The 21,462-nt window shown below is 68.0% G+C and overlaps 1 protein-coding gene across 1 annotated transcript in view; it reads right to left on the reverse strand.

Annotated features, from left to right (window-relative positions):
- Window positions 1–21,462, reverse strand: part of PLXNA1 (plexin A1) — a 39,045-nt gene that overhangs the window by 7,391 nt on the left and 10,192 nt on the right. The window contains exons 4-24 of the mRNA XM_081526158.1: window positions 18,155–18,295; window positions 17,409–17,509; window positions 17,089–17,212; window positions 16,825–16,978; window positions 16,523–16,622; window positions 14,977–15,091; window positions 12,479–12,679; window positions 10,833–10,929; window positions 10,569–10,762; window positions 10,329–10,480; window positions 10,052–10,172; window positions 9,661–9,797; window positions 7,915–8,082; window positions 7,528–7,621; window positions 7,132–7,371; window positions 6,897–7,040; window positions 6,517–6,751; window positions 4,691–4,833; window positions 3,361–3,617; window positions 2,708–2,774; window positions 274–420 (exon numbers count right to left, since the gene is read on the reverse strand). Coding sequence (XP_081382284.1) covers window positions 274–420; window positions 2,708–2,774; window positions 3,361–3,617; window positions 4,691–4,833; window positions 6,517–6,751; window positions 6,897–7,040; window positions 7,132–7,371; window positions 7,528–7,621; window positions 7,915–8,082; window positions 9,661–9,797; window positions 10,052–10,172; window positions 10,329–10,480; window positions 10,569–10,762; window positions 10,833–10,929; window positions 12,479–12,679; window positions 14,977–15,091; window positions 16,523–16,622; window positions 16,825–16,978; window positions 17,089–17,212; window positions 17,409–17,509; window positions 18,155–18,295 — 3,132 coding nt within the window. The remainder of the gene's footprint in view (window positions 1–273; window positions 421–2,707; window positions 2,775–3,360; window positions 3,618–4,690; window positions 4,834–6,516; window positions 6,752–6,896; window positions 7,041–7,131; window positions 7,372–7,527; window positions 7,622–7,914; window positions 8,083–9,660; window positions 9,798–10,051; window positions 10,173–10,328; window positions 10,481–10,568; window positions 10,763–10,832; window positions 10,930–12,478; window positions 12,680–14,976; window positions 15,092–16,522; window positions 16,623–16,824; window positions 16,979–17,088; window positions 17,213–17,408; window positions 17,510–18,154; window positions 18,296–21,462) is intronic.

Here is a 21,462-nt window from a genome sequence, read left to right on the forward strand (position 1 = left end):
AGGGTTTGGGGCACGTGACGGGTGGTGGGCGGGGCTTGAGGTGACGGTGGGTGGGCGGGGCTTTGGGTGCGTGTCGGGCGGCGGGCGGGGCTTGGGGCGGGTGGGTGGGGCTTGGGGGCGTGTGGCGGTGGGTGGGGCTTAAGGGAAGTGGTGGGTGGGCGGGTTTTGGGGGCATGTGGCAGGCGGTGGGCGGGGCTTGGGGCGCGTGACGGGCGACGGGCGACGGGCGACGGGTGGCGGGCGGGGTTTGCCGCGCGTGGCCGGGCCCCACACCAGCGTCTTGTAGTCGATCTGCTGCCGGATGAGCTTGTCCTCGCTCAGTGAGTAGCGCGCCTCGCCAGTGATGGCATCGATGGGGCCTTTCTCCATCTGCTGCTTGATGGCACAGTAGAGCATGAAGAGTGGCTCCCCGGCGCACTCCTGCGGGCAGTGGGGCAGGGGCGGGGGTGTCAGGCTCCGGCCCCACCCTGGCCCTAGCCCCACCGGGAGGGCAACTCGGCTCACCTGAAAACCCCGCTCCCAAAGCTCAAGGAGGATGTGAACAAAGCCCTTGACTAGAGACCGTCCCCCTGGTGGATCTGAAACTCCCGTTGGAAAGCTCAGCAGGGAGCCCCGGGGGGCAGGCGGCTTGGTCTCGGGAGAACTGTGGGCTCAGCTCCACTCCTGCCCAGGGCCTCCGGGGCCGCCCGCGGACAAGGCCAGGCCGGGCCCCGACACAGTGTGACTGTCGCCCGCAGGACGTCAGGGACCCCCTGCCCCTCCATCCGGGGCTCCGCAGCACGGTACCAACACAGTCCCAGAGCAGACGTTCGCTTGGGGCGCCTGGGGGCTCTGCGCTGCCCAACCCCCACCTCACGTCCCTCCCACGTCCCACTGCTCCCCCGCCACCCAGCGCACCCCGCGTCTGGGCCTTCGCACTGGTGACCAGAGCTCCGCCCCTCGGGTCTTCCCACCCCTGAGGACCCCCCTCCGGGCCCCACCCCCTCCGGTCTTGCCGCCTCCAGACCCCACCCCACGTGCCTCTCAGAAAGGCTCTCCTGGACCCTGACCCAGGGCACTGGCCCTCAATGCTGTCCCGGCTGCCCGCGCCCCCAGGCTCTGACGCCCCTCAACTGATCTTGCGAGCTTCCCTGCCATCTCCCCTCTGGGCGGAAGCCACCCAAGGGCCAAGTGTGGCGGCTCCTGTCACATCCCCAGTGCAGGGTGGGGGTTGGGGGGGGTCCTCTACAGACACTGCTGGACAACAGGCACCATGAAGGCACAGCTATTGGGGGAGGGCTCCTGGCTGCAACTGAGTCCCTGCCTGGGCCAGACACGGAGCCTCCGTCTCGGCCGCCCTGGGGCTTGGGGGCGAGTGAGGCCCAGGCAGATGGCTGCCCAGCCTGCTCCCGCTCCTCGGCCCAGGAACAACAGCCTGGCCCTGAACCGGGTGCTCCAGGCAGCGTGATTAAAGAGACGGCTGCCCAGGCGTGGGCGTGAGCGCGGTTCGCTCCTCAACCCTCCATCTGACAGCATGCCCATCTCTCAGAGTTCTGTCTGCGAACTTGGCTTCATAGCATCATAAACATATAACAGCTCGAAACCACGAAGTCTCTCTAACACGCAAGCACATCCCACGGGCTGCAAACCACTGTATTTTACAGGAAGCAGCCAACCCTGTCCTGCTGCCCAGCCTGCACGAGGTGGCCGCGTGCTGAGCCGCCTCCCCCAGACCAGCCTGCCCGGCCCTCCGCACTGGAGCTCGCGTCCACCCCTGGGCCTCTGGTCTCCATCTGGCTACCCCTGCCCCGCCTCCATGCCTCTGCTCACCTCACACAGCCCTGTCCACGCCCTCACTGCCGCCCCTTTCCGTCTGTGCCCTGCGGCCCAGCAGGGCTGTCCTGACCACTGAGCTGCAGCGGCCAGCCTCAGCCCCCGGCACAGACGACGGGAAGCTCCACCGCCTTCCCCGGCGTGGGACACCGCCAAGGGCCGAGACTATGTCCACTCGGTCACACAGAGAGGACCAGACCCAGGCCGCCTGTTGCGGGGCTCCACGGCCGCTCCCACGTCCACTGTGGAACACTGACTGTGGGAACACCAGACCCGCCTGCCGAGCCTTTGGGTTTGTCGAGGAAAGTCAGACCCGTGTCGGGGTGGGACAACCTCCCAGCTCTAAAATGCAGGTGACCCAGCGCGCTGCTCATGGCCCTAGTAAGGCCCACTTGGACCCATGTCCAGCCGCCCACAGCCTATATACCCTGTTCCAAGAATAGCCCGGCTCCCCAGGGCCGGTCTCCGGGGCCTGGTGGGGAACTGTCTGCGCAACAACAGGATGAACCCCGGGTGGCTGCTCCCGGGGTTCGACGCAACCCCACCTCCCCCGCCAGGCACCTGCTCAGGCTGGGCCAGTGCCGGGACTGGACACAGACGCCCTGCCTAGGGGCTCCATCTGAGCCTCGGTCTGGGCCACAGGTACCGCGTGAACCCCATGGGGCCTGGCCCTCCACCCCGCTCAGCCACGTGCAGCCATCGACCCCCATGAGAGCCAGGCATCCACCCTGCCTCGGCAGCTGTGGGAGGACAGGACAGCCTCGAGATGCCAGTGGAAAGATGCGTGTCCTGGGGGCATCACGCCAGGGTCTTGGTCCCTGCGTGCCTCCTGGTTGAGGCCCCGTGGCGGGCATCTGCGGCCTCCACCCCCGCTCAGGCCCCCAAGGCCACCCACCTTGAGGAACTTGTACAGAAGGAAGGTGAACCAGTTGGTTAGCATCTTCTCAGCCACTGACTCAGTCCTGGAACAGAGCACATGGGGTGACCTTGGGCCCACCCGACCCCCACTGCCTCAGGGCCACCAGTCAGGCCTGGCCTCAGAGCATGTGTCACCCAGTGACAAGGGTCCCAGACAGGGCATACCCCAGGCGGGTCCCCAGAGTCACCTCAGCAGTGCCTGGGCTGGGCCAGTGGGCGCACTGCTGCAGGGGTGGGCGGGCAGGGGCCTGGGCAAGCAGGGGTCTGGGCAAGCTGGGGTGTAGATGGGCACAGGAATGTCCAGGGCACAGTGGGCAGACTGGGTGTAGGTGGGCAGGTGTACACAGGCACGGGGCAGAGGGCAGGCAGGGAGGGGGTGCGGGCGAGCAGGAGCACAGGAAGGTGGGGGGCGCTGTAGGGTGGCGGCAGGGACCCAGGGGTACAGGTGGGTGGGGACACAGGGAGGCAGGGAGCAGGGGCAGGGACATGGGTGCAGGGGGCAGGGACACAGGGGTGCAGGGGGCAGGTGGGCAGGGACACAAGGAGGCGGGGGGCAGGGGGCAGGGACATGGTTACAGGGGGCAGGTGGGCGGGGACACAGGGAGGTGGGGGGGCGGGGCGAGGACACACCGTCGTAGCAGCAGCTTGGGGTGGTTCTTGCTTTCCAGGTTCTTCTCGATGAGGTCGGACAGCAGCTGTTTGAGCACACCGGTAGCATACTCCATCTCACCCTGCAGGGCCGTCATGATGAGTGAGGCCACGTTGCCGCGGTCCCGCATGGAGAAACTGCGCTGGGCCTCCAGCGTGCGGATGAAGGTCAGCAGGAAGTGCTTCTTGGTCAGCAGCTGCCCGAACAGCGTCAGCGACTTCTCCACGTTGGCCTGAACCTGGGGGGCCGCAGGCCTGCTCAGACCTAGCGGGCAGCGGCCCCTTCTGGCTGAGGGACCGTCCAGGCTTGGGGGTCCGGTCACCCATCACCCTGGCGGGACCCCAAGCCCCAAGTCCTTGCAGAATGGCTATGGCCCGGCAGCTGCCTGAGAAGCCCACGGTGGGCAGAGGTCTGGGCACAGCGGTGAGGTGCCTGCCCCGCCTCCCTCTGCGCAGCACGGCTCCGACAGCTCAGAGGAAGCCCGGAGTCCACTGGGCACCAGGAGTGCCCGTCCACAGTCACTCACGCCAGCACCGACACAAACCCTTGTCCCCACTGCACAGAGGACACTCAAGTCCAGCAGGGGCATGGCTCCTTGGGGTCTCCCAGCACAGAGGTGGGACAAGGGGGTGGAACGCAGGCATGGCTGGCTCCAGGGCCCCATGTGTTTGCTCTTTTCTGCCCCAGAGCTTGTCAGGGCAGAAGGAATACAGGCCCCCACCCCAGGAGGCACACACAGTCACAGCTAAGACCCGTCACACAGCACAGCGGACCGCAACCCTGGGAGACAACACCTGCCAGGACAGGGAGCCCCAGCGCAGCGGCCACCCTGGGAAACAAGGGGCAGCGAGCAGCCCAGGGCACCCGGGCCCCAACCAGTGTGACGAGAAGGCCCGCTGAGGTGCCGCTAGAGGCGGCGTCTCCACCCACAGAGCCATCTGGGGTGAGGTCAGAGCCCCGACATCCTTGGGGTGCAGGGAGGGACGCCCCTGCCCACAAAGCATGACAGACAGGACTCGCTGAGCCCTGCCCGTTCTGAACCGGGGCCTGGGCTCCTGACCGGCCACTGGGGCACCCGTGAGGACGCAGGACCCAGCCCACTCCCCTTCAGCAGGCTGGAGGCCTCACACTGGAGCCGGGCTGGCCAGCGTGGGGGTACGCAGTGGACCAGAGGCCCAGAGAAACTGCTGGGCCCTGGGAGCCTAGGCTAGGGGTGGTTTGCTGGGACCAGGCCCACCCTCCCAGGAAGCCCGGGCCGGCCCCCAGGTCCCCGCTGCCCCAGGACCCCCACGGAGAGGGCCAGCAGCCCACCTCCATCTCCTTGAGCACTGGGTGGTCCTCGATTCCCGGGAAGAGCACGCGCATGGCGTAGGTGCGGTAGTCCAGAAACGGGATGCCAGCGCCGTCTAGGTCGTTGGTCAGCTCGTGGATGTCCGTCTGCAGCTCCGCAAAGGCTGCGGCCAGATCAGGAGTCAAGGCAGGCGCCCGGCCGTGCCCACCCGACACTCAGGGTCTTGTTGGACCCGCCCAGACCCGCCCACCCCACACTCAGAGTTGTGTTAGACCCACACGGCCCCACCCACCCCACACTCAGGGTCTTGCTGGACCTGCCCAGCCCCTGTGTCCCCAGTCCTGACGCAGGGTAAGCCCCTGCCCTGAGCTGCTGCAGACGTAACCGAGATGAGGGCAGAGACTGGGCCGGGCTGGGGGCCCTGGGTCCCAGAGACCGGGGCACTCGTGGCTGCCCTGGCTCCAGTGGCCTGGGAGGAAGCAGAGCCGTCCACCCCTCGGGCCAACGGGCCCCCAACACGCCCGCCCACTTGGGGCGGCTCCTTGGTTCTCAGGACATTCCAGAGCCGTGAGGTGTGCACTGTCTGGTCAGGAGCCAGAGGGCTATGGGCACGTCAGGGGGGATGAACAGGAGCCGGCCTTCACCTCCTCACCTACTGCTGGGCGTCTGCCCTGGGGCCCCTGGTCATCCTCATGAGTGCCCCGCACTGACGCTGCTCTGAGAGGCACGCGTGGGCTGGGCCCCGAGTAGACCCCCCCACCCCTTCCCGCTGGCTGGGGTTACCAGCCAGAAAAGCTGGCTGGCCAGACGGTGGCCAGCACAGGTCCAGGCTGCTGCCTGGAGCCCATGCGTGCACACGGGCGCTGAACCCACCAGGGTCCCTGCGGCCCCACCCTGGCGCCCACCCCTCACACCTACCCACTCGTCCCACAGCAGTCACGCCCTCAGCACTCAGCACTGGGGGGGAAGCCTCTGCTCTGTGGGGATGAGCCACTGGTCTCCCCTGGACACACAGGCACCCTGGGGACGCCCCGGCCCTCCCCCCGAGCCCCCACCCCCAGGCCACTGCTCAGACTTCTGGCCTGCAGAGCCCCTCCCACTCTCAGGTCGGCCCCATCCTCCGGGGTCCACCTCCGGGTTGGGGACTCTTGGGGGCAGGGGGCACATGACCAGGTGGGGGGACACCGAGCCTGCCTGTCCTGTCACCGCACAGGGGAGGAGTCACAGAAGACGGGTTCTGGGGACGTGAGACCTGGCTGGGCTGCAGATCCCAGAGCCCAGTACAGAGGACGAGGCCGCAGCCTGGGCGGGTTTCCCCCACTCGCCCGCTGGTCAGGGCAGACGCCCGCCCCACTGGGTGACTCAGAACAGAGCGGCCAGGCTGACTGCTGTGCGCACAGACAGGTCCCCCACCCCAGGGCCACCACCGGCCCCTGGAGGGAACAACGTACACCAGCTCGTAGATCAATGACCACCCACCATGCCCAGGGAGACGGCGTCACCCTGCCCTCAGCAGCAGGCGTGGTGTCTCCACACCCGGTGTCCGTTCACACGAAAGGAAGACTGAGACTCCATGTGCCCACCCGGAGTCCTCCAGCCAGACTGGGACACAAACGGGGGCTCCCGGCGGGGCCTGTCTGAGGCAGCACCCCACAAAGGCCCCCAGCCGGACCCCTCCACCTCCCTGGACCCAGCCCAGCACAGCAAGGCCGGCGGGAGTGTAGGAGACAGAGAGTGGACTCGGCAGGCAGCGCGGCCCGGTTCAGCAGCCTCAGCCAGCCCCACCCCCTGCAGCCCGCCCCAGGCCCCGCCCCAGGCCCCACCCCCATCCCTGGCCCCCGCCCACCTTCCTTGCACTCCAGGGCCACACGAGACTCCAGGTTGTCCATCTGCAGCTGCAGGCGCTTCAGGGTGCGGTCGGCATCCCGCGACTTGCGCTTGTAGGCGATAAGCACGGCCACGATGACCAGCAGCAGGAGGCCCCCGCCCCCGCCGATGCCCACGATGGCGGGCAGCGTCAGCAGGCTGTCCGAGTACATCTGCAGCACCCCTGGCGAGAACTCGAAGCCGCCAGCCCGGACCTGGGGGTGCAGGCCGCTCGCTCAGGGGGTGCCCGTCGGCCATGGCTCAGGGCCCCGCAAGCTTGGCAGGGTGGGGGCGCAGGTGCCAGGGGGCTCCCTCGGGGTGGGGGTGGCCTTGCGTGCGGTCCCGGGGGTGTGCACACACCGTGACCTTGTGCTGCCCGGTGAGGTTGGGCGACTCGCAGAGCAGCTGCGTCTCGGACACAGTGAGGGCACACGGCGTGGAGCCGATGAGCACCGTGTAGTTGAGGCGCGAGTTGCCGGGCGCCGGCGGCAGCAGGTTGCGGCCCTGAGGGCAGGAGGGGGTGGGCAGGACGGGGTGAGCCGGTCGTAGCGGCCGCCCATCAGCCCCCGCCCCCCGCCAGCCCCGCGCGGCCGACCTTGAGGATGAGCGGCGAGCTGGGCTTCAGCTCCAGCAGGCCGGTGGGGCTGAGCGGCTCCAGCACGGGGTCCGGGTAGTAGAGGAAAGACGAGGTGTTGAGGACCAGCAGAGCCCGCACGTCGTCCATGACGAAGCCCAGCTCGTCCGGCCGCTCCCCCAGCTCGGGCGGGCTGCGCACACCGTTGTCTACTGACGGGGCCCGGCACACCATGGTGGTGTCGTTGTACACCAGGCAGCTCTGGGGACGCGGGACAAGGACACTGGGCTGGCTGCTCCACAAGGGTCCAGGCGCCAGCAGCGGGGCTGTGGCCACACTTGGATGCCCACCCTCCCTGGGACCCCCAGGCGTGGCCTCGACGGCAGGCGTGGGGGACAGGGCCCGGTGGGGACTCACGTTCTCCCTCTCAACACCGCCGTACTTGGCCCGGATGCGCGGTTCGCGGACAGTGGCCAGGTTGGTGCCAGTGACTGTTAGGAGCGTCCCTCCACTAAAAGATGAGGGCGGTGGGGGTCATGGGTGGGACATCCTGGCCCCCTCTTCCCAGGGCCCAGCACAAGCAGGAGGGACAGACACCCCACCTGGCCCCCCAAGAGGCAGTCAAGGGTTAAAGCCTCTCGGCACCATGCTGGGTGGCGGGACCATGTGAGAGCTGAGCCCCGAGCCGGGTGCTGGTCTCTGGTGGCTCAGGACTGGGGTCGCGGGGCTCAGGGTGGGCAGATCAAGGGCTGTGGGGCTCAGAGCAGAGGGGTGGGTGGGCGGAGGCCCCGGGGGTGCCCTGACCTGTTGATGCTCCACTCGGGGTCGATCCTCAGGATGGTGGGGTCCTCGGTGTAGTTGTACTTGACCTCTGGGTTGGTGAGCTGAGCGCGGTTGATGTTGACGACTATGGGGACGCTGCCAGGGCTCTGCCCAGGAGGCGTCAGACACCGGATCTCCCGGGAATTCCTCCTGGAGGGGCAGCGGGGCGGGGGCAGTGAGGCACCTCCAACCTGCCTGAGCATCCAGGCTCCACCACCACAGGCTGCGGGCATGTCATTGGCCACGTCCTGCCCTGGCCTTGCCTGCCTCCCCATGACACAGGCCGCCGAGGGCCCTGCCTCCAGACGGCTGAGGACTGTGGGGTCACCTCCCCCGTCAGCCCCGCAAGGGACCAAGTGCTGTCTGTGCCCCTGTGAGGGACGTCCCCAGCTGAGAGGCAGGTCTGGGATCCAAGCTCCCTCTCCAGGGGACACCACCACCCCTGCATCTGCCTCCTCTGCAGCGTCAGCTGATGAGCCTGGCTGTGTGCCTCGATCCGCCGAGCCAGGCCCATGGGTACCAAAAGCAGGCCTGCTGGGCAGGAAGGGGCTCACTGGGCCTCAAGGCAGCCCTGTGGCAGCCCCATCGATTGCCCGGGGATGGCTGGCTGGACGGAGCCTGCTGGGATGCTGCCACGGAGCCCACCGCTTCAACGTGCATCCAGCAGGGCCAGACCCCACACTCAGGACCAGAGCTACACACTCAGGGTCAGAGCCCACGCTCAGGGCCAGAGCCCCACGCTCATGGCTAGAGCCCCACGCTCAGGGACCATGCTCAAGGCCAGAGCCCCACACTCAGGGACCACACTCAGGGTCAGACCCCACGGTCAGGGCCAGAGCCCCACGCTCAGGGACCACGCTCAGGGCCAGAGCCCCATGCTCAGGGACCATGCTCAGGGCCACAGCCCCACACTCAGGGACCACACTCAGGGTCACACCCCACGCTCAGGGCCAGAGGCCCACGCTCAGGGATCACACTTTAGGTCAGAGCCCACGCTCAGGGCCAGAGCCCCACGCTCAGGGCCAGAGCCCACGCTCAGGGTCAGAGCCCCCGCTCAGGGATCATGCTCAGGGATCCTGCTTCCTGGAAGGACACACACGATGCACTCACTCCCCCACTCCCATCGTCTCTGATCTGAAAACAGGCTAATCCTGAGTCCCAGCCATGAACCAGTGAAATGGGCTGCTGAGGTGGGGGTGCTGGGTCACCCCATGGGGCAGCCGGCCCGGTCACCGTCTGCACCTGCCAGTCCCCTCAGTGCCTATACCACAGCCGCCAGGCCCGCACGCGGCAGGCTGCAAACACCAATAATTAGTCTGATAACGGGTAATTACCGCAGGAAAATATTTAAAGGCTCGCTCCATTATCATCCCTAATCTAAAATTATCCACTTCAAGGCTCCCAGCTTTTGTTAAGGTTCCCTTTCTCTCTCAAGAATTTCTCTAAACGCCTGTACCCTGGGGACATTAGCCCAGGGCAGGGCGCAGCTGCCGCCCCTCAGACCAGGCCCCGCCCACCCAGGCCCTGCCCACCTGCTCTGGAGGGAGCCTGTCTGTCTCCATGGTAACCTTCTCCTTTCCAGGTTTCCATAGCGATCACCCCAGCCAGGCTCGCCACAGTCCCCCTTGTTTCCCAGGCAACGGAGGGGGCGCCCAGCCATCTGAACCAACCACCACCAGGGGCAGGCGGGCCGAGCCCGGGGTCCCCACTCGCATCAGCACCACATACCAGGAGAAGGAGCAGGGACGGCCGCCGACCGACACCGCCACATCACTGCCGGCATTCAGGTGGCTGCCCTCGATGCCAATCCAGGTGCCCCCCGAAAGGGGCCCGCGGGCAGGGCTCACGCGGTAAAAGGTTGGCGTCTAGGGAGAGAAGGGACCGGCTGGGGCTCCAGGAAGCCCAGGCGTGTGCCCACTGGGTCTGGGACGGTGCCCCCAGGCAGGGCCCCAGGTGCAAGGGGGCCCCCAAGTCAGGCCCTGGAGATGATCGGTGTGGGGCGGGGGCCATCACTCGAGGTCACCTGAACCCCAGGTCAGCTCCGCGGGCAAGTTGTTGAGGGGGCCCCCACCCCCTGGGGCCTGGGAGGAGGGGTCGCAGGGCAGGAGGGCCGGCTTACCACAAAGGTGAAGCGCTTGGGCGACAGGGCGCGGTAGCGAGGGGAGCAGTCCCGCACACACACTTCCACCAGGGCGTCATGGGCCCGCACGGTGCTGGCGTCCCCAATCTCACAGACGATCCTGTAGGCACGTGGGGGCCTCAGCGGCTGCAGGGCCGGCCCCGCCCACCCACCGGCCCCACCCATAAGACCCCGCCCACCCGCCACCCCACTCTCTGGCCCTGCCCCCGCATGCCCCACCCGCTCTCTGGCCCCGCCCAGGCCCCTCCCCACTCACTGCTCGGCGCTGATGTACTCGCTCTCCACCGGGCTGCACAGCACCTTGCCCACGCGCACACCCAGCCGCACGTCCTCGAAGCGCAGCCCCAGGTTCTCGCCGGTGATGGTGAGCCGCGTGCCGCCTTGCCGTGGGCCTGTCTCAGGGGACAGCTGTGGGAAGAGGGGACAGCTGGGGCGATGGCCAGGTGGCGGAGCCGCCCCACCCCACCCCGCGCCGCAGGCCTGGGAGCACGCCTACCTTGAGGATCTTGGGGTCTGCGCAGCGGCTGCTGCCGTGGCGGGCGTGCATCCATTCGGCGGGCGAGTCCGCGGGGCAGTGGGGACGCAGGGAGCAGCGGCGCTCGGCCACGCACCAGCCGCACTCGAACCGAGGGTCAGCCTTGAGGCAGAGGCCGCAACTCTCCCGCAGGGCGGGACACTTGTACAGGTGGGCTGCGGGGAGGATGGGGGTCAGCAGCCGCCCGCGGGCCCGCCCCCCGGGGCCGCCCCCCACCCGGCTCACCCTGGATGTTCTGCGGGTTGTCGATGACGAAGTGGCCGTTCCACACCACGGACAGGTTCACAGGCAGGTCGCTGACGTCATTGCCCTCGTAGGAGTACTGTGGTGGCAGGAAGAGGGTCAGGCCATGCAGCTGGGCCTGCATGTCCCTCATGGCCACCTCTGTCACCAGCTACTGCTGGCAGGCTTGGCAGGGCGGAGTCTGGGGGCCAATCTGCACCCAGAAGCCAGACATCCCCCCGCCCCTCCCTGCGTCCACCCCCCCCCCACTCCCGCCCAGGCTAGCCAAGGGCCCAAACATCTGCCCCTATCCAGCTGCTCCTCTGCACACAGGCAGCTGCCACACCCACCCTCCAGCAGCCACAGGACCACAGCCTCCAGGGTGACCCCTGCCAGGACACCAGGACTCCCCCGCACTCCCTTGAGCACGTGTCAGGGACGCTTCCTCATCTCCAGGCAGGTGCAACAAGCCCTCTCCTAGGACTGCCCTGAGTGTGACATGTGCGTCCCCAGTGGGGACCCCCCCCACCGCCCCCAGGCTGGGCTGGGCTGGGCTGGGCTCAGGGACATAGCCCTCCCGGGGAGCCCAGGCCCACGCCCAGCTGTGTCCCACTTTCTCAGTTGAAGACTTGCGCTCTGTCCCAGGGCAATCCATCATCATCTTATCTGCAGGAATGTAATTGGATCCTATCAAACTCCCTGATGCTTTCTTTTCCCTTCACATGGGGCTGCAGGAAAGACAAATGTGGGCCTGGGGGGGGACGGGGACAGAGGTGACAGAGGCCCAGGGATGGGGAGAAGGGAGACAGCGGCCTTGGGGAGGCACAGGAAGGAAGGGGAGCCAGAGTGAGAGGCAGGCGGAGGGTGAGGCCCACAGGAGCCAAGGAGGCGGACAGAAAACGGGACTGGCCAGGCAGACAGGTGTGGGGACCCTAGGCACCGGCCGAGGGACAACCTGCCCTGAGATTGTGCTGACTCCTGGGCCCTGGGCCCACTTGGCCAGGACAGAGTGGGTTGGCCAAGAGGAATGGAGCCTGACCTCTGACCTCATGCCTCTCCCCTAGGTTCTGGGGGCCTGGCAGACGACCCAGAGGCACCCACCCACCACTCAGGGCCTTGACCCCTGCCAGGAGGCCTACTGCCCTCCTGAACAGATGGGGAGACCGAGGCCTGCCCGCCTCAGGACCGCCAACTCAGCCCCCTCCCCTCGCCCACCACGAGGTTCTAGCTCTGCAGACACTATCACTAAACTCACGGGATGTGATCAAAGGCCTTGGGGAGGTCACCCTGTCAGATGTGAGGCTCCAGGTGCGGCTGCCTGCACCGGCCACCACACACGGCAGCCGCGTCCTGACACAGGACGCCTCAAAGGAGCTGGCAGTGTCTCCCTGACCTCGGCCCCCAGGGACACACCTCGTGCCCTGAGCCCACCCAGGCCCCTCACCCATGTCTGAGACAGACATGCCCCCTTCAAGGGTAAGGGCGGCTCTGGGTGTGGCCCCTGAGGCCTGCTCACCCAGGCCCTCCCAGCTGAGGGGCTGGCGTGGCCTGCGGGGGGCCCGGGGCGCCCCCTGCACAGGGCCCTTTTGCTAAAGCAGAAACCCACAGCAAGGAGTGCCAGTGGGCGCCCTGGTGCCGAGCGGACTCACCGAGGAGTTCTGGCACTGCAGGCTGGAGCTGTTGAAGCGCACAGCACCGACACGGGCCGGGCCCCCTGGGAGGTGGAACAGGCACTCATACCCCCGCTGGCCCGACTGCGGCTGTGGCAGGTTCCGGGCGGTCAGGGTGATGGGCTTCACCACGCCCACTGGCACGTAGATCTGGGTGGAGGGCAGGATCTGCGGGCAGTCCTGGGGGGACAAGGCTGCAGCTGAGGCTGGGCTGGAGGCGGAGGGCGGCTGCACAGGGCCCGATCGAGCATTGCGCACCCACCCCACACACGGGCACACCGGGGGTGCTGGGGCCAGCTGGCCAGGCCCGGGTTCCGGGCGGCACACCGTGACCTGGGCAGGCCCACCCCTGGGACCTCCACCAGAGGGGCCCCACCTGGGAGCAGCTGACAGGCCCCTGAGGCAGAAGCAGGCATGAGCTCTCGGCCGGGGGCCCGGGGAGTAGGTAAAAATAGTCAGAGTGGGCAGAAAAACAGCCCGGCCCCCAGGGCCAGCGTTTCAGCAACAATAACTGATGCAACGGCCCAGCTTGCTTGCAGCAGGGCTGGAGTGGCCGTGGAGGAGCCGGAGCTGGCCCGCGGGAGCCCCACAGAAGGTGCTTTAAATAGAGACGCTGAAAACAGGCTGCCATCCCTACGTCCCACAGGCAGCTCCCAAGGCGGCCGGGCTGGCTCTGCAGAGGTTTCCGGGGCCCTTGCGGGCACCGAGGGAGCAGGGCAGGCCTGGCAGGCTGACCTCCGGCTGGGTCTGCAGGTGCCCCAGGGGCTGCCTGCGCGTGAGCACCGGCCGGCACGCAGGCCACGTGTGAGCTCAGGCTGTGGCCCCACGGCAGCGGCCAGCAGGCACACGCCCACAGCGGCACTGGGCCAGCCCTCTAGCCCAGGGCCCCCGCTGCCCCTCCAGGTCCCTCAGCAGCCCCAGGGCCCTGCTCCCACCAACCCCTCCCTCACCCCCCCTCTATGGCCGGGAGCCGAGTGCTGCTGCTGTCACCCAGGGGTCTCAGGGCACAGACCTGCCCCCATCAGGCCAGAGCCTCGCTGAGGCCTTGGCACCTCAGGACCCTGGCCCCAGAGAGGGGTCGGCTCGGGCCTGGCCTGACCCCCTTGAGCGGCTGAGGCCAGGCCACGGGCAGACGAGTGGTGTGGACATGAACCCTCCCACGCCCCGTCAGGTCCACATGCGAACAAAGGGCCACGACTGCTGCTGCCCGTCTGCTTACACAGACCAAGGAAGCATCCGGACGATGACCCTCCAGCCTGCTGGCGGAGGCACCACGGTCACAGGTCTCGGGGGGCACACGGCCCTGTTGTGAAACCCCCCCACACCCCACTGCTGCAGAGGCTGGATGGGGGCAGACAGTCCCGGGCCTTGGCGTGGGCGGCTCCCACAGCAAGGCGGCCCCGCATCAGGGGCTCCACACGAGACCCCCCCGCCAGCCCGCCCCCTCCCCACCGCGAGCTGGTTGCCCCCTTGAAGCCAACCGAGCAGAAGCGGGAGTGCAGGGACCCTGAGCCATCATCGCAGGCAGGAAGGTGCTGGGGGGGCTGCGACCCAGGCCCCCACGGCCTGAGCACATGCTGAGAGGAGGGGGGTCGCCCTGGAAGCCAAACCTGACAGGGTGAGGGGTGGAAACATCACATTCCTTAGGGATGGCCCCACATGACCTGGGACCAACTGAGAGGGGGGCGTCCCTGAAGTCAGCCCACCCCCGACAGGCCCCTTGACCCTGATCGCCCCCGCCCCCGCCTGGCCCGAGCAGGGCCTACACTGGCTGTTCGGCGTCCACAGCCGAGGAGGCCCAGATGGCCCTCTGGGGGACCCCCAGGTGGCACGCTCTGCAGGAACAGCTCAGACAGGTAGTGTGACCAGGGCCAGCCCGCGAGGACCGGGCCCCCACCTCACACATCCATTCTGTGGTCACCACCAGCTGGCTCGGCCCACCAGCGGCCCCCAGGGTAGGCTGCACACCTGGGGCACCCACCCGCCCGCCTGCCCTCGGCTCATTCCACCCACTGCCAGCTCATCCCGGACATGCGTCCTCACTGGGAAGTGGAAAAACCAAGGCCCACGAGGCAGGTTGGGGGGGGGAGGGCATCCAGGGCAGGTTCTGTGAGGGGTCCATGCCGGCTTGTCCTCCTCCCCAGGCAAGTCCAGCCCCGCGGCCTGGAACAAAGTCAGGGCTCTGCCTGGCTCCAGAACTATCACCCCTGATGACCATCAAGGACCATGTGGCCTCATGGCAACTCCAGAAACCACGGGACGCCTGTACCTCGGCCCAGCCGGTTCTGTCCACGTGGAACCCCCTCCCCCGACGGCACGCTGGACAGACGGCCCGGACACGCCTTCGGCCTGCAGACCCCAAGCGGTGACCACCAGCCAACGCCAACGGCCATGGTCCCAGGCCGGGACAGCCCTTCCGGCCATCAGCCCGCACACAGCTCCCCTGTACCTTCCAGCCCCGACCCGCGGCCCTGTACCTCGGACACGTTGACGCGGCCCTCTAGGAAGGAGCAGTCGGCAGCGTTGTGCGTGCACACGTGGCGGTATTTGCACCAGTGGCAGGGGAAGGAGCCGCTGACGCAGGACAGGCAGCTGCGGGAGATGCGGGCGGTGAGGCTGGGCCTGCGGCCCCCCCACCGCAGGCCGCGCCTCAGCGCCTCTGCACGGCGGCCCACACTGCCCGCCTCGCACTGCCCAGAGCCGCCTGCTGCCCGCTGGGGCTCCCCACCCCACAGCCCCCACGGCCTGACCATCCCCACCAGCGCCGCCCAACAGACCCTCTGAAGCTGGCACCAGGCCGCTCGACCATCAATACTGAAAATGCATTTAGTGCAGCTGAGAAGCACATTCTTGTGTAACTTTTTTTTTTTAATATATAATTTTACAGCTTCCTTGGTGGCTCAGACGATAAAGAATTTGCCTGCAGCGCAGGAGACCCAGGTGTGATCCCTAGGTCGGGAAGATCCCCTGGAGGAGGGCATGGCACCCCACTCCAGTACTCTTGCCTGGAAAATCCCATGGACAGAGGAGCCTGGTAGGCTACAGTCCATGGGGTCACACAAAGTTGGACACGATGGAGCAACTACTAGAGGCTTCTCTCAATTACCCATCACCCGGCTGCACCACGTGTCAGCCGCACCATGCGGGATCTTTCTGTGGCAGCATGTGGGGTCTAGTTCCTGGACCAGGGACCGAGCCCAGGCCCCTGCATTAAGAGCGTGGAGTCCTAACCACCCAACTACGAGGGACGTCCTGAGAAGCACGTCTTAAACCCTGCCTCTTCCTGATAAACGAAGGTTTAAGCATAGGCGGGACAACCCCAGTAGAAGTCGGCTCCCTGACCGGAACAAGGCTCGCCGGGTGAGGGCCTGGACGAGTCCTGCCCTGCACCCCTCACCTGCAGCTCCAGGGAGCCTGCGGCCCAGCCTCCACACAGAGCCTCACGCCCTCCCAGCCTCTGGAACGCAGCCGCCGCCCCAAAGATCCCAGTCCGCTCAGCACGGGGAGGCCGGACCTCGGTGAGGGAGCAACACCCAGGGCCCTGGTGGGCGCCCGTGAGCCGCCAGGTGGGCATCAGCCTGCTGCTCAGTCCGCAGAGACACAACTGAAAACCCGGGGGCCTCGCCTCAAGGCTGAATCTGCCCAGGCTGGGCACCCTGCCCCACGTGCCCAGACCCAGGGGGACACACAGCTAGGCCCTCAGCGTCTCCCGCCCTTCCTCTGAAACTGGCGTGCTCACAGGAGACCAGAGCCCCAGGGAGAGCACCCATGGCCTGCCAGCCACACCCCAGAGTTCCCCCAACCCAGGGGACCAGACCCTGCTGCCCCCAGGCAGCAGGTCCTGAGTTCCCACCCCCTGGACGGCCATCTCCCGCCTGGACAAAGCAGCAGCAACCCCAGTGCCCTGCCTCACTCTAGTGCCCACCAGGCACAGGAGGTGAATCATCGCATCACACCCCAGCTGCCCTACAAACCGCCTGGCCTCAGGCCTGAGCGAAGGCGCGCGGAGGGCGGGGCACTCACGACTGGTGGACGCTGCAGTTGTAGAAGACGAAGTCCACAGACGCGAACTTCTTGCCCGTCTCCTTGGACTTCAGGTAGAGCTTGACCACACGCTGGTCTCCTGCGTGAGCAGCACAGGCCTGGTCACCAGGCCCCGCGCCAGGCCCGAGAGCCAGGGCAGGGCCTTGCCGAGGACCCTCCCCTCCACCAGGGGCACAGCGTCCACCCCAGCAGGCGGGGCCTGGCTGCAGTCTTTCCCCTGCCACCCTGCTGTGACCACGGACCCCCTGCCCTGCCCCGACGGGAGGGCCCTGCAGCCTCACCCTGGCCCCGCGTGATGGGCGCCACCTCCCGGGCGGAGGGGGTGCGGCAGTGGATCCGGCCGTCCTCCAGGACCCCCTCGGACTCGGTGAAGTCCTCGAAGGAGCAGTTGATGCCGGCTGAGAGGTCGGGCACATTCCAGGCCTGCAGCACGAGCTGGGGGGTGGGGCGGGGGACAGGGTGAGCAGCCTGGGGGGGACCCCCGCCCACCCTGGGCCCCGCCCGGGCCCCGCACCCCCCCCCCGGCCGTGGGCGGACGCACTCACCGGGACCTGAGATGTGGTCACGGACACGTTGCGAGGCTGCACGCTCAGCTGCACGCACTGCAGCAGGTCTGCGGCGAAGCGCTGGGGCTCCATGGCCCGCTCGCAGGCATCCTGGCGGGAGCAGCTGTGGGCGGGGGCGTGGGCTTGGGCAGGAGGCCAGAGGGGCCCCAGGCCACCCCGCACCCCATCCTGATCAGGGGCGCCGGGCCTGCGTCACTCGGCAGCTCACGGGATGCCCACTGCCCCCAAGCGGACCCAGGGGAGCTACCACTAGGCCGGGGCCTCCAGACTCTCTGCAAGGCCGCCCGGGCCAGACTCACATGCTGTGCAGGACACACCAGCCACAGTGGGGGTCCCGGGACCCCAGGCACAGCTCACACGATGTGTACTGCACGCAGCTCTCCACGGGCACCCGCGTCACCTGGTGGAGGAGCCTCGACATCAGTCCCCCCACAGACACCGGAAGCCCCTGTCTCAGGCCTTCCTTCTGCCTGGTCCACTCAAGGGTCACCCTGGTCCCGCCCGAGTCAGGCCATGCAGACCAGCCTCTCTGCAGACAGCAGCCAGCCCAGGAGATGGTTCTGTCTGTCCCGGGAGTCAGCCGGTCCCTCCTGCCCTGCTGCTCCCGGACATTCCCGAGGGAGCCACGGGCCCCAGTCCTCAGCCAGGAGGCGGGCAGGCCTGCTCACCCCCACCTCGGCCGCTCTCAAGGCAGAGTGACTGAGTCACCCGACAGCAGGGGCCAGGGCCAGGGGGCAAAGGAGGAGGCAGCCGCCAGGAGGGACGGAGACCTGGCCTCACCTGCCGCTCCCACTGCCAGAGGTCAGCAGGCTGGGTGGAGAGCAGCGGCCGGCTCCAGGCAGGCTGGGCAGAAGCAGCACAGCGCGCGGCCCGGACAAGCTGGCCAGGCCAGAGCCAGGGGCCTGGGGCCCGGACGCTCCCCCTCCAACACCAGCCCCCGGCTTGGAGGCATCCGTCGGGCGTTTGTCCCCAGGGGTGCCTAGTTGGTCAGGGAGGGGATCCGGTGGGCTGGTGAGCACCCTCCCCCAGCTCCCGGGGTGCCCACCTGCTTCTCTGTCATGGCATATAGGTACCGGCGGTCAGGGCTGAGCACCAGGTCACGCAGAATGGGGCTGCCCTCCTGGGCCACCACGCTCTCGTAGGCCAGCGCCGGCCAGCCACCGGGGTTCGAGAGGTCCACCAGGATCTGTGGGAACGAGACCCACGGTGTTTGTGTGGGGGGGTGGTCTTCCTGCTCCAGCCCCACCCAGAGGAACCTGGCAGGACCACTGCGTCCGGCCCAACCTTGTCAACCGACGCGGACCACAGTCCAGGTGTGGGGATCCCCAGGGACAGGAGGATCACCGCCCAGCACCCGACCCCCCTGTCTCGAGCCACATGGCCACAGCCCAGGGCGGGGCAGCGGGCCCAGGCAGGTGTCCCTGAGGAAGCACGTGGGATGTCTGGTGCAGACAGAAAGTACCCCCCACCCCCGGGTGGGAGACTGAGTGAGGGGCTGCTCCGGGGGGGGACCCCTGGCTAGAAGGCAGGAGGGCAGGCACTGCACCGGCGCTGAAAGGTATCCTAAGCCCCGAACAAGCTGGGCGCTAATCAGCCAGCTCTTCCCTGCTGCTCACGACGCTGCAAGTATTTTTAGCTGCTTTTACCAAACAAATGTATTTAATTAACAGCAAGACCCAGGGGGCTTTCCAGATTTCCAGAGACGGGACCCGTGGGGCAATGTCCTGCCCGATCAGTCCAGCCCGCAAGGCCGGCTTAGGGCTCCTCCCAGGCCCCGTGGGACCCCCCGCCCACCGCCCACCGCCACCAAGCAGCCCTGCTCCGTGCCCCCCGCTCGCAGGATGGGGCAGGGCGGGCCTGACTGGCCGGCAGACGCCTCTGGTTCAGGCCAGCTCCCACGGGGGCGGGCGTCCCCGGCGGAGGCCATGGGGCAGAGGGAGGGGAGGGAGGGACGGGGGGGGGGCGGGTGCCGCATTCCTGAGGGCCCACGGCCCCCCTACATCCGCTCAGCTGCCGCCCCGCCAGGCGGGAGGGCTTAAGTCAAACCAGACCCGGAAGAGGCAAGTCCAGCTGGGTGGGGCAGGCCGGGCTGGGCCTAGAGGTGCCCAAACAGCCTGGGAGAGCCAGGGGGCCACAGCAGCCCAGCCTCCGTCTCCAGGCTGGGCCTGGAGGGGACCCCCAAAGGCAGCCCCAGGCCAAGGAGGCCAGGAGTCCGACCCACGCCCAGCCCGGCTCAGACTCACCCTGGCCATGCAGGCTCTGCCTCAGTGTCCCCCCCACCCCCTCAGTGATCCCCCCACCCCCTCAGCGTCCCCCGCCCCCCACCCCCAGTGCAAGGGGGACGGGAGCCTCCCCCCACCCCACAGCCACTCTGGGACTGAACGACCCAGCAGACGGCGCCCGGGTGAGCAGGCCCCACAGCAAACCCCCAGAGCCAGCCAGCCAGGCCAACAGGCCCAGGCTGGACCGCGGCCAGGCGGCAGGGAGGAGGGCAGGGCAGGGCGCTGGGGACTCAAGTGACCTGCGTCGAGCCCTTTGCAGGTGCACCGCCCACCCTGGGACCCCGGGGACACCTGCCTGAGCCCTGACCTGACTGACCACACCCCAGACCTGGGCAGAGGCCCCTAGGGAGGGTGCTGAACTGGGCTAGTCCTGGGCCCCAGGCTCTCCCTGCAGACGCCCTGACCCTCCCCGCTCAGGGCAGAGAGCCTGGGGGCGCCCACCCCGGGGGATGGGGGAGACGCTGCAGGGAAGGCCTGCGTGGGGGGCGCACTCGGGCAGGGGTGTGCTGCGGCCAGCCAGGTTCCGGAATGCTGCCGCCCCCAGGCCCGCAGCCGCGGGCTGACCGACTCCAACAGGTGGCTGCCAACAGCTGCGGCCGGAGCGTGCCTGTCCAGCTGTCTACCCACCAGGCGCCGTCCACCACCCACCTGCCAGCACGGGGCAGCCCCTGGCCTCTACACACACGAGGCTCCCCCGTTTCTGGAGGGCACAGAGCACCGGGGGTGGGGGCTGGGGAGGCAGGTGCCCCATGCTGCACACCGGGAAGCCCCTGTAGTCAGGCTCAGCAGGGGCCCAGCCCACTCGAGTGCCAGTCAGGGCTTCCGACCAGTCCTGGGGCCCCCACGAGCCGCCAAGGCTGATTTTAGGGCTGCCGGGGCCCTGGAGCCCACAGAAGGGGAACCCTGTGTCCCCAGACCTTCCCAAGAAGCTGGGAGCCTGGACTGCTGGCTGCACCTGGGGCAAAGCAGGGGAGGGGGGTGGCTGGCTGCCAGGGGAGCATTCCAGGGAGAAGGGGCTTGCGGGGCGGGCACAGGGCCAGCCGGCTGGCAGGACCGCAGGACACACACACTCCTGCCTCCAGCTGCCACCCGAGGGCCACCCGCCGGGGCAGCAGGCCTGCAGAGCTTGGGGGAGACGGCCACATGGGCTGGCCCCGCCCCAACCTCCTGGCCGACAGGACCCCGGAGCCCAGGGCACAGCACACGTGGGTCCTGCACAGGGACCCCGGCCCCGGGGGCCGCAGCCGGCTGCCCCCACACCCTTCGCCGTGAGGCCCTGGCCAACGGCCGCGGGCAGGCAGCTGACGGCCGGGCCAGGTCAGCTGTCTGTCCAGCCTGGAGCCAACAAAGGGTCTATTCTCCAGGCCAAGGGCGGGTGGGGGCCCCGGGGAGGACGTCTGGGCCATGCAGGCTGCTTGCCAAGGCCGGCACGCGCCCTCGCCGCCCGGAGGCAGGGGGCTGCCCGGCTTGGCCCTCTCAGGAGGGGAAAGTGCCCGGTCCCGCCCAACCCAAGACACAGCCCGATTCCTTGCTGTGAAGCCAGGGCGCCCTGGCTGACCCCTCCTGGTCTCCAGGCAGAGAACAGGGCAACGGGCCGCGGCAGGGCTGAGACCGCACGGGCGCCCTCCTCCTGTAGATGCAGGAGCCCAGCCTGCTCCCTGCCCCCAGGGGACAGCAGCCCCTGCCCCCCACCTCCCTCCCGGTCAGGCCTGAGGCCCTCAACAGGCCCTCTCCCGGACCCTTCCCAGGTCCCACCCCTCATGGGCCACCTTGGCACCCCCTGCTCTGGCTGGGGGCTGGTTCCAGGCCCCTTCTCAGGTCCATTCTCAGGAAGGCCAGAAGGAATTTGATACTGGAAAAGCAATTAGCAATTTCCTCTTGGCGGTAATTAGGTAATTAAAACACGACTTGCAGGAGGCCTGATGGATGTAATTGGGCCACACACACCTGGTGAGGCGGGAGCTGGGGTCCCAGGAACCTCATGTTTCCTGCCCTCAATTTTCAACACACAGACCGACCAACACAAGCAGTGGTCCTCCCTGACCCTCGGTTTCCTCATCTGACAGCAGAT

The sequence above is a fragment of the Giraffa tippelskirchi genome, chromosome 9, assembly GCF_054371585.1.
Source record: "Giraffa tippelskirchi isolate mGirTip1 chromosome 9, T2T-mGirTip1v1.2.pri, whole genome shotgun sequence".
NCBI lineage: Eukaryota > Metazoa > Chordata > Mammalia > Artiodactyla > Giraffidae > Giraffa > Giraffa tippelskirchi.